The sequence below is a fragment of the Mauremys reevesii genome, linkage group 9 (assembly GCF_016161935.1).
Source record: "Mauremys reevesii isolate NIE-2019 linkage group 9, ASM1616193v1, whole genome shotgun sequence".
NCBI lineage: Eukaryota > Metazoa > Chordata > Testudines > Geoemydidae > Mauremys > Mauremys reevesii.
The window spans coordinates 31,540,203-31,556,969 of record NC_052631.1 but is presented as its reverse complement, the minus strand read 5'-3'; the positions used below and the strand labels follow the sequence as shown (position 1 = coordinate 31,556,969).

General features: G+C 46.5%; 1 protein-coding gene across 2 annotated transcripts in view; it reads right to left on the bottom strand.

Moving 5' to 3' along the window:
• GK5 (glycerol kinase 5) overlaps nt 1-16,767 on the bottom strand; it is an 83,582-nt gene that overhangs the window by 15,754 nt on the left and 51,061 nt on the right. For both annotated transcript variants that reach the window (XM_039489276.1, XM_039489277.1), the window contains 2 exons: nt 9,489-9,593; nt 7,040-7,134 (listed from right to left, as the gene is read on the bottom strand). In XM_039489276.1, coding sequence (XP_039345210.1) covers nt 7,040-7,134; nt 9,489-9,593 — 200 coding nt within the window. The remainder of the gene's footprint in view (nt 1-7,039; nt 7,135-9,488; nt 9,594-16,767) is intronic.

Genomic DNA, 16,767 nt, shown 5'->3' with positions numbered 1-16,767 from the left:
TGTGATGGCTGTGTTGCTCAAAAATAGCAATGCCTGAGTAAGTTTCTCAGTCATCCTGATTAAGTGATGATCAACCTGTATCATCATGTATTCTGTATGTCACATGTTACAGAATAGCTATTTTAGAAACATTTAAGAGTTGTTAAAATAATTCATTTCTTTCTGTAAAGTCACAAGTCCAACTGTACAAGGCTTGTAAGGAGCCATAAAAAAAGTCTCTAAAAATTGCCTAAACTAGCATTTTTACAGTGAAAAATATCATGACTTTGAGATCTGAAGCCCTTCTTGTGTTGGGAGTTCTGGATCCTAAGAGATCCTTTATTCAGTGGTGTGGAGTTCCCATTTCTAGCCCTCTCAAGATGAGAGGGCCTTGGGCAGGGGGTAATTTTGTGGGGGAAATGGGAAATTGCACAAAATTCTGTGAGAAGAAACGAGTTTTCACACAAATTGATTTAAGAAATTTGTAAAATGTTGGGATGAAAGCTCCTATCTACATTATTTTAGATATTTATATGGTATTAATTGCAGAGAATAGGAAGACAAGGTTCCTCAGAAAAAATTAGTAGTGATTTTTTTAAAGGCATGTAACATATAGGCCTTAAACTATCTGGCAGCATCCCTTTAGGCTTTGCAAGTGGGTAAATATAAAGGTTTGGTCTACTCTACAGACCTATAATTGGTATAACTATGTCGCTGGGGGGTGGAGGGGGCGGGAGGAATCCACACCCCGAGCAACATAGTTATTCCGACCTCACCCTCCATGTAGACAACGCTATGCTTCTGCTGTCATAGCTACTGCCTCTCAGGAGATGGATTAACTATGCCGACAGGAGAGCTCTCTCCCATTGGTGTACAGTGTCTTCATTAAAGAGTAACAGCGGTGCAGCTGGATGGAGCATTTTAATATAGACTTGCCCAAAGCAGAACATCACCTCTTATCACATTAGTTGTATCTGCATGCAGGCCATCCTGTATTACTCTTTTTGGCATCTTAAATAACAACTTGCAATTTCTTTTGATTTACACAAGTATCAAAAGACATCTAAACTAAGCTGACGCTACCAACAGCCTCCAACACAACTCCCAGAAGAATCTCCATACAAATCTCAACCTCCATCGAGTCTCTCTCTCTTCAAAAAAAGCCTGAGTAAGATAGGTGTGCTACATAACATGCTCTGAATCTCAGCAGAGCCACGCAATTCCAGACCAAGTGAGAAACAGGTTTTATAGCGAGGGACCCTCATAGCAAACACTACAGTACCAGCAACCGGTGTTAAACTGAGAGGAATCCAACTCAAGTGTCTCTACTGACTAAAATGCAGTAGTAGGCATGGGGAGGGAGTTAGTCTCCCAGGTAAAAAGTCCTAAGCCGCTGAGGGCTTTATAGATCACAAACAGCAAGTTAAACTCCACTTCAACAGGAAACTAGTGCAGATTATAGAATTCTAGCGTCATGTGCTCCCATAAATCCATCTTCAGAGGTTATATGCTTCAACACCTACGTTTTCAAGCTGATTTGAGGTGAAGCTCCATATAGAACACACTTAACTAAACCAGTCCTGGTGTGACAAAGGCATGAATCACGGTAATAAGGTCTGCATCCAAAAGAAACAGCTGCAATCTCGCAAACCAAATGCAGATGGAAAAAGTATTCTGGAGCACCAATGATATGATAATCCAATAGCAACTGAGGATCCAATCAATACCACTCAATTGTGAACCCAAGTCACAAATGGCATTGCCACCTGCATTACTAAAGGAGGAAGTGATAATCTTCGTGTCTCATCTTGTAGCTCCTCCCCATACTTATTAGTGTCACCTCAATCTTAATTGGGCTGAATTTCAGCCAACTAGATCTAATTTATGCCCCAACAATATTGGGCTAGGTGAACAATTGCATTGACTGGGTCAGAAAGGACCAAGATATAAAAATGGGTTGTCATTGGAGTACTGAAAACATGACTGCCCCATAATTCCTCACTAACCTTTCTAACAAGCCCCTACCCACATTGAACAGATTGGGAAGACAAGTTGAAATCTTGTGGAACTCAATATGACAAGATCTTTAAGGAGGAGAATCAACTGCCCCACAATACCCTCTGCAACTATTCAGCCAGGAAAGAATGGAGACAGCCAAAAGCAGCAACAACCACTTCTGCTGCAGTCAAGCTATCAACACTCCACAGTCAACAGTATTGAAAACACCCACCATATCCAAAAATATCAACACACACCAGATCTTCACCCATTGATAAAAAGAAATCTAACAATGCTGCCAGTGCCATTTCTATCCCATACCCAAAGCCTGTACCTAGATCATCAAGGGTCTAGGAGACTTAAGGTAGTTAGATCCTCTGAGAACCATCTCATCCCAGCCTTCTCTACAACCTTGACAAAGAATTGAAGATGTGATAGTAGCCGATTGTCAATGCCAACTGTGGATTTTCTGTTCAAAACCTACATTATAACTGCTTCCTTAAGAAAAGCTGGTACCATGATGTCTCTAATATAGGCACTGACAATCTTCACCAGTAACAGACCTAGTATCTCCCTGCTGGTCTTCACCAGCAAGGAAGAAAAGTTGCATTTTATGGAATCAGGCACTCCCAACATCTCTAGTACTTGAGCATTACAGGCCTAAAAATTCATAAAAGATTAAGTCTGTGTCCTCCTCAAGATTCCTGTCTGCAAATACAAAAACTTAGCCAGAATTCTACTATTTTACCCATGATGGAAGGAACTCAAATAAGCCACCAAATGAAGGCATCTTAGATTAACTATGCAGCCTACTTCTCAAAATAAATCAAGATTTTGTGGACTCTCTGGTGGAAACAAAGAGCCCCTTTCTTTGCCTTTTCCCATTAGTGCTTTAGAGATGGGGTAAGATAAGGAGGCTGAGATTTTGCTTTTTAAAAAATAGACTGTGGGAATAATAGTGTGTGGCAGACTGGAAGGAAGGCGGTGGGATGGGGAGGAAATGGAGTGGTGAGGAAGGGGCATGGGATGGGGAAGAGAAGGGGATAGGGGAAGCAGGGGCAGGGAGAAAGAGGCAGTAGGGAAGGAAGGGGGTGGGATGGGGAGGAAATGGAGTGGTGAGGAAGGGGCATGGGATGGGGAAGAGAAGGGGACAGGGCAGGGATCTGCAACCTTTGGCCAGGCCAGTTTGTTTACCTGCCGCGTCCGCAGGTTCGGCCGATCGCCGGCTCCAGGCCAATTGGGGGCTGCAGGATGAGGGATGTGCTGGCCGCGGCTTCTCGCAGTCCCCATTGGCCTGGAGCGGCAAACCACAGCCAGTGGGAGCCGTGATCGGTCGAACCCGCAGACGCGGCAGATAAACAAACTGGCCCGGCCCACCAGGGGGCTTACCCTGGTGGGCTGCGTGCCGAAAGTTGCCGATCCCTGGGATAGAGGAAACGGGGGCCCAGCATGCAGATCTCCTTGGCAGCAGCTGGGGCTCCCCAGTTAACCAGACTCATCAAACCCTCATCCTGACAAGCCCCACCCTCCCCTGCATCTGTACCACCCCGATGAGCCCCCACCCCAGACACCGTCCCCACTGAGCCCCAACCATGTACACCTAGACCCCCGCCCAAATGAACCCTGTAGATAAATCTCTGTATTAAGCATCTTCACATAACTTTCATATGACTTTGTATTATGCCTCTTCATATAACCCTGCATTAAGCTATTTCCATACAATTTTATATCAAGTCCTTTGATATAGGAACTTTGTATCAGATCCCTATGTAGAAAAACTTATAGAAAACTTTGTGTTAAGCCTTGGTATAATGTTATAGCCCCTAAGGATAGTTGAAGTAGAAGAAAAATGTCTTTTTGCTAGGAGTAGAATAAGATTCCCCCTCCCCATCCTCCCTTAATCAATTGCCGTGTTGAATGAATGAGGTATGAATGAGCAAGGCCTGGAAGGCGAGTATCTCCAGACTGCTAGTTGGAGATGGGATGGAAGCCAGACCCAAAAACAATAAAACTTGTCAAGTGGGCTCACTAAAGAATAGCAGACATATTGATGGCCTGGGGGGGGGGGGGCGTGGGGTAGAATCAAGCACCTTCTTTTGGAAACACCCTCTTTGAACAGCATTGGGACAACACCCAGAAGGAAGCAGCACAAAGGACCAATTGACACAGACACAGATTTTGAATCTGGTACAGATTTGCATGAGAGGGAAGCTGCTATAAATGTGAGGTGTCTTGCAGAGGACCCCGGGTCCCGTCTTGTCAACATCAGAGCATCGATCCGGATCGGCAGAAGCCCAGCTCCACCCCTCCCCTATCTAACTCACCTGACCAGTGAAGTTAAGGGGGGCAACTAGTTGGTAACAACAAGACAGAGTGTGTTTGTGTGTGTGTGTCTGTGAGTGCATAAGTGTAATACAGATCATATGCATATGATACAGTGTTGATTGATGCCACATTCATTGGTAATACATGCGTTTGCCTTATTCCCCCTGAAAAGATCCTGTGCAGTACTTTAAGTACAACAACCCCACCTCCCCTGCACCCAGAATCCTCCCCCGCCACTGAGCTCCAACCACTTTCACTTCATCCCCCCCCCGCAGACTCCCATTGCCCCTGCACCTGGCACCTCCCTGTGCATCCAGATCCCCCACTGAGCTGCCTGCACCCAGATTGCCCCCCACAGAACCCACTTACCCCCCACACAGAACCCTCTTACCCCCATCTGGATACCCCCACACTAAGTCCCTCTGCACTTGGATCCTACTGCCGGGCTGAGCCTCCCTGTCCACATCTGGTGTGCCTGGTGCAAAAGGGGCAGGGCCCCAGGGTGTTGCTGTGGCAGGGTCAGGTTCAGTCTCACTGCCAAGTCCCTGTCCCAGGGGGACAGGGAAGGCTGCAGGGTATTCTCCCACCTCCATGCAGCCAGTGGCCTGTGCTCCCCACTGCCGTGGTGGAGCTTCCACATTTATTATAAAAAAAAAATTCAGAATTTTAAAATATTATGCACAGAATTTGATGCAGAATTCCCTCAGGAATATGGGGCACTGTACATCTGTGATGGTGGGATTGTGAAGGGGGTGCTGGACAGTAGGGGATCTGTGGATGGGGGAGCTGGGCAGGGGGTATGGTGTGCAGGGTGCTGTGCAGTTGTGGTGGAAGGTACACAGGAGGGGTCTCTAGGCAGGGCGTGCTGGGCATAGGGATCTGTGGGGGAAGTCTCTGGGTGAGGGGGCCCTGGCATAAGGGCAAGGCACTGGGCAGGAGGGCAGTGCGGAAGGGGCACATTGTCAGCATAGGGCTCGGTGGGCCAGTGTGCGTCTAGCAGTTTTGGGTTTGTAAACAGTGCCCTTGTGCTGGGCTGAGTGGGGCCACTCCCACTGTGTCTCACTGCCCCAAACCGGCCCCTCACTCTGCGGACCGCCCCACATCACATGCCCTATTTCCCCAATGGGGACCCACAAATATGTTTGGCATCGGGTCCACAAAAAGTTAATCTAGCCCTGCTCAAATGAACTCATACACAGATACCCACCCTATCACCAGGGGATGAACATTTTACACAAAGTGATCACTCTGTGATCAGTCCTCATCCTCAAAATGACATCTTCAGAAGATAAGCCTGAACTTAAATCCATAGTTCTGCAGGACACTAAAAACCCTGATTTAACTGAGACACTGCTTTTACACCCTGCTGCCTACTACCCCCTCCTTGGTCCCAGGACTGCAGAGGTGTTAATTGCCCACTTAAAATTAAGTGGTCTCCTACAACATGTCCGACCCCTTTTGCGTAACAATCTGTTCCACCTTGCATTTAGCTTGAACACTCTGGTTACCTTCCCCAGACCTGATGAAGAGCTCTGTGAATCTTGAAAGCTTGTCCCTTCCACCGACAGAAGTTGGTTCAATAGAAGATATTATCTTACCCATCTTGTCTCTCTCACACCTTGGGGGACACATTGCTAAGGCATTACTGCAAATAACCCCTCACTACAGCTCTGCTCATCCTCCCAAAGCAATTTAAAATGCTGACACCCTGCATAGCTTATCCCCCAAACAAACGAACAAAAAAACAAATAAGAATTGAGAGTGGGAAAGAGGACATGGAGGGCATACAGAGTCTCTGGCCTGGAGGGAGTAACACACACAGCTCTTGGTATGAATGAGGATGTAGAGACCCCGGCATGTAAGGAAAAGGAGGGGGGATGAATACAGAATCCCTAAAGGGGGGAGATATACAGAGCACCTTGCAGGAGGGGAAGAATGGGAACAATGGTATAAGGGGACAGGAGCATGGAAGGAGAATGGAGGATCCTGGTATGGGGGGGGAATGCCAGGAAAGGGGGAGTTGCAGGGAATACCTGAAATACAGGAAAAGAAGTGGGTGGTGCACAGGGAGCTTGTGGGAAAAACTGCAGAATGCTAAAAGCCCCGGGTGTGTGCAGTGAGCTCAGCCTGCGAAGCAACCCTCTAGTATATTTTAACAAGATTGAGTTGTGCATACTGAGAACTACAAGAAAACAGAAATCTACAGTTTTAAAAATTAAATCCATATGTCACATAGTTGGTTAAACAGTCATTAGTGCTATGCTTTAAGGCCCCAATTCAGGAAAGCATCCTTATTCAGGGAAGTTCTTAAGCACGTAATTAATGCTTTCTTAAAACGTGTCTGTGAAAATAAATGATACAAAACCAATAATTTGAGTCCAGCTCAGTTCTTTGAAAGAATAAGATGGTGGTCAAGGCACTGGACTGAGATGCAAGATATCTGGGTTCAGTTCTTGTGAGAATGGGTAAATCACTTAATCTGTCTGTACCTCAGTTCCCCATCTGTAAAATGGGAATAATATTTCCCTACCTCACATGGTTTTTTTTGAGGATACATTCATTAATGTTTTTAGATGGTCAGATACCACAGAGGCCCTCAGATACCACCATGATGGGCATGGAACAAGAACCTGAATAGAACAGAATAGATACCATGATAATGGGCAAATTTACAGATATTAATGTTTAAGCAGGACACAAAAAATCATGTGTGTCATATTAAGGATGGTATTTTTACCTGCAAACCACTAAAAGATGGAACAAAACAAACTCCTTCAGAATCAACCACACTTCGTGACATTCTGGCTGTCTCATCTACACTGGTGAAAAGATCTGTAGGGGTGCATACAAAAAAGTCAACTGACTACATTATTTATTTTGACTTTTCTTAATAAATTATTAGTCAAGATTCCTAAATTAAATATTCCACCTAGCACATATTAAGAAAACAAAATCTCTCAATTTCAATTCCATCACCCCCATGAAAGAGAACTATTCAGTATCAAGAAACCAAATCTACAACCATCCTCAAATATCCCTACCACTCTATAGCCCATTCATTCTCAAAATCTTGTATCAAGGATAATTTCTTCTAGTCAGGGAAATATGTATGGGACTTGTGGAAGCTAATAATGCTACTCTAAGTAAGCTGGAGATGATGTTGAGAAACATAAAAGGATGTTGTAGCAGGGTGGTTATCCCGCTCCTGCCCTGAAAGGCTTAAAAACAGCCCTGGAATGGGGCTGTGGCCAGAGAAAGCAGCTTTTAGGCTGGGCTGACTGGGGGAAGTGGCTGTAGCTGGGGCCACTCCCCAAACAGACTCAGCTTGCCCTATAAAGGCAGAGAAGCCAGGGACAGACAGAGAGTCTCCTTCTGCTTGTAGAGGAAGAAGGGCCTGGCTGCAGGGAGCTGGAGATAGGGTACCTGAGTGGAGCCGGGCTGGGGAAAGGCAGAGGCGCTGGGGAGCTCCAGCCTGGAAAGCCCTAGGCTGTGGCCTAGCATAAGACCAACAGGTACTGGAGGTTGCAGAGGGCAGCCCAGCAGTAGGCCAAGGCAGCAGGTCCAAACCCAACCTTGCCAGTGATGAGTAGGCTGTTACTGCAGTCTGCCCCAGGGCGTGGGGCTAGACGATGACTGGCAGTAGCCTTATAGTGGGGTGAGGCGGGGATAGAGGGTGGGGGTTCCCCTGGGAGGGGGAGACCCAAAGAGAAAGGGGTTGCTCGGGGGCAGCACCCCAGCTAATAGAGCACTGGAGTCCTGGGAGGCACACGGGGGCCAGAGGACAGGCGGATCACCGGACTGCAGAGGGCGCTCCAGAGCTGGAACGAGATAATTCCCAGAAGTCACCAGCAGGAGGCGCTGCAGGGGTGAGTCCACACCTCTACAGATGTCTTCTCCCATAAGCTGTAACTGCCAGCCAAGATCCAACAAGACTACAGCCCAGATCCTTGGCACTCTGTTCTAATTACACTGTGGTGCTTAGACAGGGCATGTCTACCCTTACCTCCGAAGCAATCGATCCAGCGGGGGTTGATTTATCGCATGTAGCGAAGACGTGATAAATCGACTGCCGAGCACTCTCCCGTCGACTCCAGTACTCCACTGGAGTGAGAGAGTAGGCAGAGTTGATGGGGGAGCATCAGCAGTCGACCTACCGCAGTGAAGACACTGCAGTAAATAGCTCTAAGTATGTTGACTTTGGCTACGCTATTTTCATAGCTGAAGTTGCATAACTTAAACCAACTTAGCTCATCCTCCCCTCCCTCAGTGTAGACCAGGCCACAGTGCCAAGCAATCAGAAAGAAACCTTAACTGGACAGCTGGGGATTCCATTGGTGGGAGGGAATTACTAAGTGGCCTTGCGGCTTCATATAACACATTCCCAATCACCCAACACAGATGACATCATGGGAAGAAGGGGCATGGCTGGGGAGCCCTGTGAATTGATAATTCCCAGTTGGGATAATAGTCCTTAGGGCTGCATCAAGTTACAAAAGAGACTAAACAGAGGGAGTAGAAATGTGGCTTAGAACCCCTTCCCTCTTCTTCTTGCTCCCTGAACCTCAGGTCCCATACCAAGCATAACTTGGCTAAGAACTGAGGATCTGGCCCTATGATCAGGAACTGAACAGAAGCCTCTTCTATAGTAATACAGATTACTAACCACTAGGCTATTCGGAAGTCTATGGGCATGTCTACACTAGAAACTGAAGTTGACCTATGTTATGTCGACTTACAACCACCGCAGTAATTACTACGGTGGTTGATGCCCATACTACCGTCTTCTGTCCTCACCAAGACTGCTTCCACTGAGTTAAGAGGAGCAGTGTGGGGGGCTGAGAGTCCTGGTGTTAGGGCAGCATCCGGGCTCCCCATGGGGAGCCAGGAGCCTCCAGGCAGCAGCCAGGATCTCCGTGGGGAGTTGGATGGTTGCAGCCTGGCTGGGAGCAGGGAGCCCAGGTGCAGTCAGGCTCTAGCTGGTGCCCCTCCTCCACACCCGCCCCCATGACAGCCTGGCTTTTTTGTCAATTTAATTGCTCCATGCTGGAGAAACTAGACTACTTATCTATTAAAGAGAACAAATGGAAGCTTAATGCTATGAACAGGAGCCAGCTAGAGGACCCTATAAAGAAGCATCTTACAAGGCTAATTGTTGTATAGCATTATACAATTGAAAAGCCACTTACCTAACTCTTTAGCCCATTTTATGGTAGAGCCAGCATCGGATGCATCGCCTTCAGCTAAGAAGACCACCTCTTTCCCAATCTTCCAACCAATCAGTGGATACAGACCTTAAAATTTTGCACGTGCGTGCACACACAGACACACACCAAAAGAAAAGTAGTGAAGTCCACAAATTGCTTCCAGAGAGATTACATAAAACACAACTAACAAAAAATCCTTAAATTGTAGTAGCAACTTTTGTTCACTTCCTTTACAAAATTCAACTTAAATGTCAGTACTACAGCTTGAACATTTTGTGGGGCCTTAGAAGAAAATATTCCACAAAAAAATTAATGGCAAAAGTAAACGAGACATGAACAATAGTTTATTTTTAATAAAGGAGAAATGCAACCTAAAATCAATTTAGAGTCACTATAACTAATTACAAAAAAAGCACTAAAAGAATAAAAAACTACTAAAAATAGTTATTTTGAGAGCTTCATGAAGCAGTTTAGGATTTTAAAAAATTCAGATCTTTATTAGAAACAGTAAGTCTTAAAGCTGTTATTCTACAATTTAGAATATACACATATACTGTTAAAGCTATTTAACATGTAAGCAATGCTTTTCTTTAATTACAGAACTTACTTTAACACAATGGTTTCTAAAGGGATCTGAATATTCTGAATCCTAATATATAAATCAGGAGGCTTGAGCCGCCAAGCAAGAAATATAGAGAGATACTGAAACATAAAATAGCAGTCCCAACTGAGAAAAAAAACAAGCAAACAGTCTCATTCGCTGAAGATACTCAAATAGTGACAAAAAATATTTCTGAAAATTCATTTTTCAATATATGATTCTATGTAAGAGAAAGAGTTTCATAATTTGAGTATCAGAGGGGTAGCCGTGTTTGTTGCTTTTTACAGATCCAGACTAAGAGTCCTGTGGCACCTTATAGACTAACAGACATATTGGAGCATAAGCTTTTGTGGGTGAATACCCACATACGTCTGACGAAGTGGGTATTCACCCACAAAAGCTTATGTTCCAATACGTCTGTTAGTCTATAAGGTGCCACAGGACTCTGTTGCTTTTAATAATTTGGCCTCCCTGTGCCCACAATGTCTCTCGCAAGCCACCTGTGGCACTGTACTGTGTGATGTGCCTTACACAAAACAATACAAATCCCATTTTAAAATGTGTAAGTGTATAAAACAAACAGCATCTATTTATGCACATACAACATGATAATTCAGTCTCTGTTAGAGTTCATTTCTAGCTAAGGAGTGATTCAGGAAAGATGGGTCATTCTGTGAGGAGGACACAGTTGTGCTAATAACAGCTCAAAAAGAACAAAGAAAATGCAGAAATACAAGGGCAAATATGACATGGGTTTACATCAGTTCATTTGAAACTATAATGTGTTTCCAAGTGCTGCCTGCTGAAAGTATGAAGCCTTCAAAGCTGTTGTGACATTTTGAAACTAATCATACATGAATGAAGATAAACCTGAGCATTTTTTTTTTCAGAGAAAGCTTAAAGCCTTGAAAAAACATTAACAAGTCTTGAATACTTAAACTGGTAATGTCAACACAAATGCCTCTCTTTTGATAGCTATACAAACTGTACAAAGTATAATGCACAAACCATTACACAGACTCTCATTTTTTCCTTTCTGTAGAGGTTTGGACTCACCCCTGGGCTGCCTTCTGCAACCCCCAGTACCTATTTGCCTTCTGCTAGGCCACAGCCTGGGGCTTTCCAGGCTGGAGGTCCCCGGCTTCTCTGCCTTTCCCCAGCCCTGCTTCACTCAGGTACCCCGTCTCTAGCTCCCTGCAGTCAGGCCCATCTTCCTCTACAGCCAGAGGGAGACTGCTGAGCTTCTGGCTCACAGCCCCTTTATACAGGCCAGCTGAGTCCATTTGGGGCGTGGCCACAGCTGCGGCTGTTTCCCCACTCAGCCTGGGCTGTTCTCCCAGCCTGCCAGCCCGCTCCCAGGGCTGGCTCCAACCCCATCAGGGCTGGAGCGGGTCATCACTCTGCTACACACCCTCCCCATTAAGAATCTACCAGGGAGGGGGGAGAAGGTGATCCCTATCGCCCCAACTTCCCTCTCAGTTGGGCCCTCAGGGAATCCCTTTCTTCCTGCAGGCCCTTCACCGTCTGGAGCAACCTGCTTCCTACCTCTAGCATCTGAGTCCCCACCGTAGACCTCCCTGGTCCTATGTGGGTTCCCATTTCTGTTCGGGTTCCCACATTGGCCCTCCCGGCCCCTATGTGGGTTCCCTTTTTTAGGCGGGGCCTCTCTGCCCCAGCCCCTTTCTCCTTAAGGGCCTCAGGCTTCACCACCCCTTCCCTGGGACTGGTCTCAGACTGAGCCTTTATCTCAGGCACTCCCCCTTTCTGCCTCAGGGGGCAATGCCTCTTTATGTGGCCCTTGGTGTGGCAGTGGAAGCACCCTTGGCACCTTCCCCTTGCCACGGCCCTATCACAGCCTGTTTGGGCCCTAGCCCTTCCCTCTGGGCTGGCCCGGGCCTTGAGAGGTGTCCCAACTTCCCACAGACCCAACAAGCTGGGGGCCCCACTGTTACTTTTACAGGGGGAGCCTTGTCTGGGTGGGGCCTCCCTGCCCCTACTAGTAGGGACACTCCCGCCTGAAGTGGCCCTTTCGCCCACAGGCGAAACAGTTCCTAGCCCCAGGCCCTGGCCTCCCGCCCTGGGTGCCTGGTCTCCTATACAGTCTGGGTGCCCACCCCCACAGCAGCCAGAGCACCTCTCTGTGCTCCTCGGCAGGACGGGCCACCCAGGCCCTCCAGTACAAGTCTCTTTTCTCCACCATCTCCTCTCAGTCTCGCAATGTGGCACGATCTGCCTAGGCTTCGTTCTTCCCCTTGTGTCAGTGGTGGACTGCTCATGCCCGCATTCTCCACCATGTGTAGAGGTTTGGACTCACCCCTGGGCTGCCCTCTGCAACCCCCAGTACCTATTTGCCTTCTGCTAGGCCACAGCCTGGGGCTTTCCAGGCTGGAGCTCCCCGGCTCCTCTGCCTTTCCCTAGCCCTGCTTCACTCAGGTACCCCGTCTCTAGCTCCCTGCAGTCAGGCCCATCTTCCTCTACAGCCAGAGGGAGACTGCTGAGCTCCTGGCTCACAGCCTCTTTATACAGGCCAGCTGAGTCCATTTGGGGCGTGGCCACAGCTGCAGCTGTTTCCCCACTCAGCCTGGGCTGTTCTCCCAGCCTGACAGCCCGCTCCCAGGGCTGGCTCCAACCCTCTGTCAGGGCTGGAGCGGGTCATCACTCTGCTACACTTTCCAAGAGACATGGTTTCAAATGATAAAGGTCTTCAAGTAATCACCAAACTGCAAACAGTGACTTTGTCAAACTACACTGTTTTACACTTTATTAGTGATACAACTGAGGATGTCAGAGAGCAGCTACTTTCAAAATTGAGGGAATATGTCTACTTAGCAACTCACCTGGTGTCTCTGATATTGCATAGCTTTTACTCTGTGAGGTGGCTGAGTGACTGTTCAATTGAAAAAGACTCACTCATCTGTAAAGCTGTGCCAGAACACACATCAGGTGAAGTATTTGAGACAACTCAGGGGACAGTCAAAGATTTGCACATGGAGTGGGAATTATTACAAATCACTTCTATAACATTATAATCTGCACAAATGCAGCCACTCCAACAACAGGTGACAACTGCATCCTGATCACACAAATCCAAAACTCTGCACCTAATGATTTCACTATTTCACATATAGCCAAGCTCCTGCTATTAAGAAGGTGTCTGAAAATCTTCATCAGATGTTTCATGAAGCTGTTAAGTAGTGAACGTCATCAAAGATCATCCAGTGAATTTTTTAATTTTTGCACGCCTCTAATAACATGCTTCTTTCACCAGCAACTATTTCACACAGAAGTGAGGCAATTCTCAGGAAATAAAGCACCACTCAGCTTTTCAAATTAAGAGCAAGGGTTCAGAATTATCGACAATCTCCCCTTGCTGATGGATTCAGTAATTCATGGCAGATGGCAAACAACATTTTGCTGACATTTCTGGATGCTTAGTTGAGCTGAACGATTCCTCTCTGGGGACAGAATATGAATGTTCTGTCCATGCACAGTATAAACAAAGTAGAACCATTCATCAAAATATTTGAAAACTGGTCTTCCTGAATACAAAGGGGAAACTTGGGAGTCACTATTTCTTGTTTCAGACTTCATCAAAAGAAGGAACTAGCAGGTTGAGAACGAACATAAACTCATAAATCAGCATCTGAGATATTAATTTCAAACCCAGTTTAGGAAAAACTTTCTTGATGACTCACAACAGGGATTATCAACCCCTTCATCCAATATACCGTTGACTCAGCACTGCAAGTTAAATTGAGACCTCTTCTATGACAAGCCTCTGTAGCTGACTTTCACTGAAGGAGGAATATACAAGCATTAGTTTAGAAACTTCATCAGTCTCATTTTCATCTTTTTATCTCTGCTAGTCAGGCTTCTCTTTGGTGGGTACAATAAAAATTAAGCATACTCAATCATCTTTGATCAGCAATGTCTTAAGCCTCTATTTCCCTAATTCAGCTTCTTTCAGAAGCAAGACTGACACATCTATAACTAAAATGGACTCTTTACTAAGACCCTACACCACCAGCACTCCCAGCTATCTCCGTGACACCACTGATTTCCTGAGAAAACTACAATGCATTGGTGATCTTCCAGAAAACACCATCCTAGCCACCATGGATGTGGAGGCTCTCTACACAAACATCCCACACACAGATGGAATACAAGCTGTCAGGAACAGTATCCCTGATGATGACAGTATTCTTGCCAGCAAGTGAAAGAAGTATGGCCTGGATGATTGGACTATAAGGTGGATAGAAAGCTGGCTAGATCGTTGGGCTCAACAGGTAGTGGTCAATGGCTCCATGTCTAGTTGGCAGCCGGTTTCAAGTGGAGTGCCCCAAGGGTCGGTCCCAGGGCCGGTTTTGTTCAATATCTTCATTAATGATCTAAAAGGATGGTGTGGACTGCACGCTCAGCAAGTTTGCAGATGACACTAAACTTGGAGGAGTGGTAGATACGCTGGAGGGTAGGGATAGGATACAGAGGGACCTAGACAAATTAGAGGACTGGGCCAAAAGAAACCTGATGAGGTTCAACAAGGATAAGTGCAGAGTCCTGCACTTAGGACAGAAGAATCCCATTCACTGTTACAGACTAGGGACCGAATGGTTAGGAAGCAGTTCTGCAGAAAAGGACCTAGGGGTTACTGTGGACAAGAAGCTGGATATGAATCAACAGTGTGCCCTTGTTGCCAAGAAGGCTAACAGCGTTTTGGGCTGTATAAGTAGGGCATTGCCAGCAGATTGAGGGAAGTGATCGTTCCCCTCTATTCGACATTGGTGAGGCCTCATCTGGAGTACTGTGTCCAGTTTTGGGTCCCACACTACAAGAAGGATGTTGAAAAATTGGAGAGAGTCCAGCAGAGGGCAACAAAAATGATTAAGGAGCTGGAGCACATGATTTATGAGGAGAGGCTGAGGGAACTGGGATTGTTTAGTCTGCAGAAGAGAAGAATGAGGGGGGATTTGATAGCTGCTTTCAACTATGTGAAAGGGGGTCCAAAGAGGATGGATCTAGACTGTTCTCAGTGGTACCTGATAACAGAACAAGGAGTAATGGTCTCAAGTTGCAGTGGGGGAGGTTTAGGTTGGACATTAGGAAAAACTTTTTCACTAGTAGGGTGGTGAAGCACTGGAATGGGTTACCTAGGGAGGTGGTGGAATCTCCTTCCTTAGAGGTTTTTAAGGTCAGGCTTGACAAAGTCCTGGCTGGGATGATTTAGTTGGGAATTGGTCCTGCTTTGAGGAGGGGGTTGGACTAGATGACCTCCTGAGGTCCCTTCCAACCCTGATAGTCTATGATTCTATGATACAGCACAACTGGTTGCTGAGCTTTGTGACTTTATCCTCAAGCACAATTATTTCAAATTTGGTGACAATATATACCTCCAGACCAGTGGCACTGCTATGGGCAGCCGCATGGCCTCACAATATGCCAACATTTTTATGGCTAACCTGGAACAACGCTTCCTCAGCTCTCGTCCACTCATGCCCCTTCTCTACCTACACTACGTTGATGACATCTTCATCATCTGGACCCATGGGAAGGAGACTCTGGAAGAATTCCACCACGATTTCAACAGCTTCCACCCCACCGTCAACCTCAGCCTGGACCAATCTACACGGGAGGTCCACTTCCGAGACACCACGGCACAAATAAGTGATGGTCATGTTACCACCACCCTATACTGAAACCCCCCCGACCGCTATGCCTACCTTTATGCCTCCAGCTTCCATCCCGGGCACACCACACGATCCATTGTCTACTGCAGGGGTTGGCAACCTTTCAGAAGTGGTGTGCTGAGTCTTCATTTATTCACTCTAATTTAAGGTTTCGTGTGCCAGTAATACATTTTAACTTTTTTAGAAGGTCTCTTTCTATAAGTCTATGATATATAACTAAACTATTGTTGTACGTAAAGTAAATAAGGTTTTTAAAATGTATAAGCAGCTTCATTTAAAATTAAATTAAAATGCAGAGCCCCCCGGACCGGTGGCCAGGACCCAGGCAGTGTGAGTGCCACTGAAAATCAGCTCGCATGCCGCCTTTGGCAACCGTGCCATAGGTTGCCTACCCCTGGTCTACAGCCAAGCGCTGAGGTACAACTGCATTTGCTCCAACCCCTCAGACAGAGACCAATGCCTACAAGATCTTCACCAAGCATTCTCAAAACTAAGATACCCACACGAGGAAATAAGGAAACAAATCAACAGAGCCAGACGTGTACCCAGAAGCCTCCTGCTGCAAGACAAGCCCAAGAAAGAAACCAACAGAACTCCACTGGCCATCACCTACAGTCCTCAGCTTAACTCTCTCCAACACATCATCACATCCAACACATCATCAGTGATTTACAACCCATCCTGGACAATGATCCCTCGCTTTCACAGACCTTGGGAAGCAGGCCAGTCCTCGCCCACAGACAACCCGCCATCCTTAAGCATATTCTCACCAGCAACGACACACCGCACATGGTACCCACCAGGCTGCTGGTTCCTCGAAGAAGAACTGGAGGCTCTTGGTACTGGAGAAATGCAAAGTACTAGCATATGTACCAGACAAGTGAGTCCAGAGATCTGTCAGTACCATGTCCTGGTACTGGGCATGAGCTAAAGTAACAGTAGCCAAAGGAGCTGACGGTACCCTGAGTTTCAAACA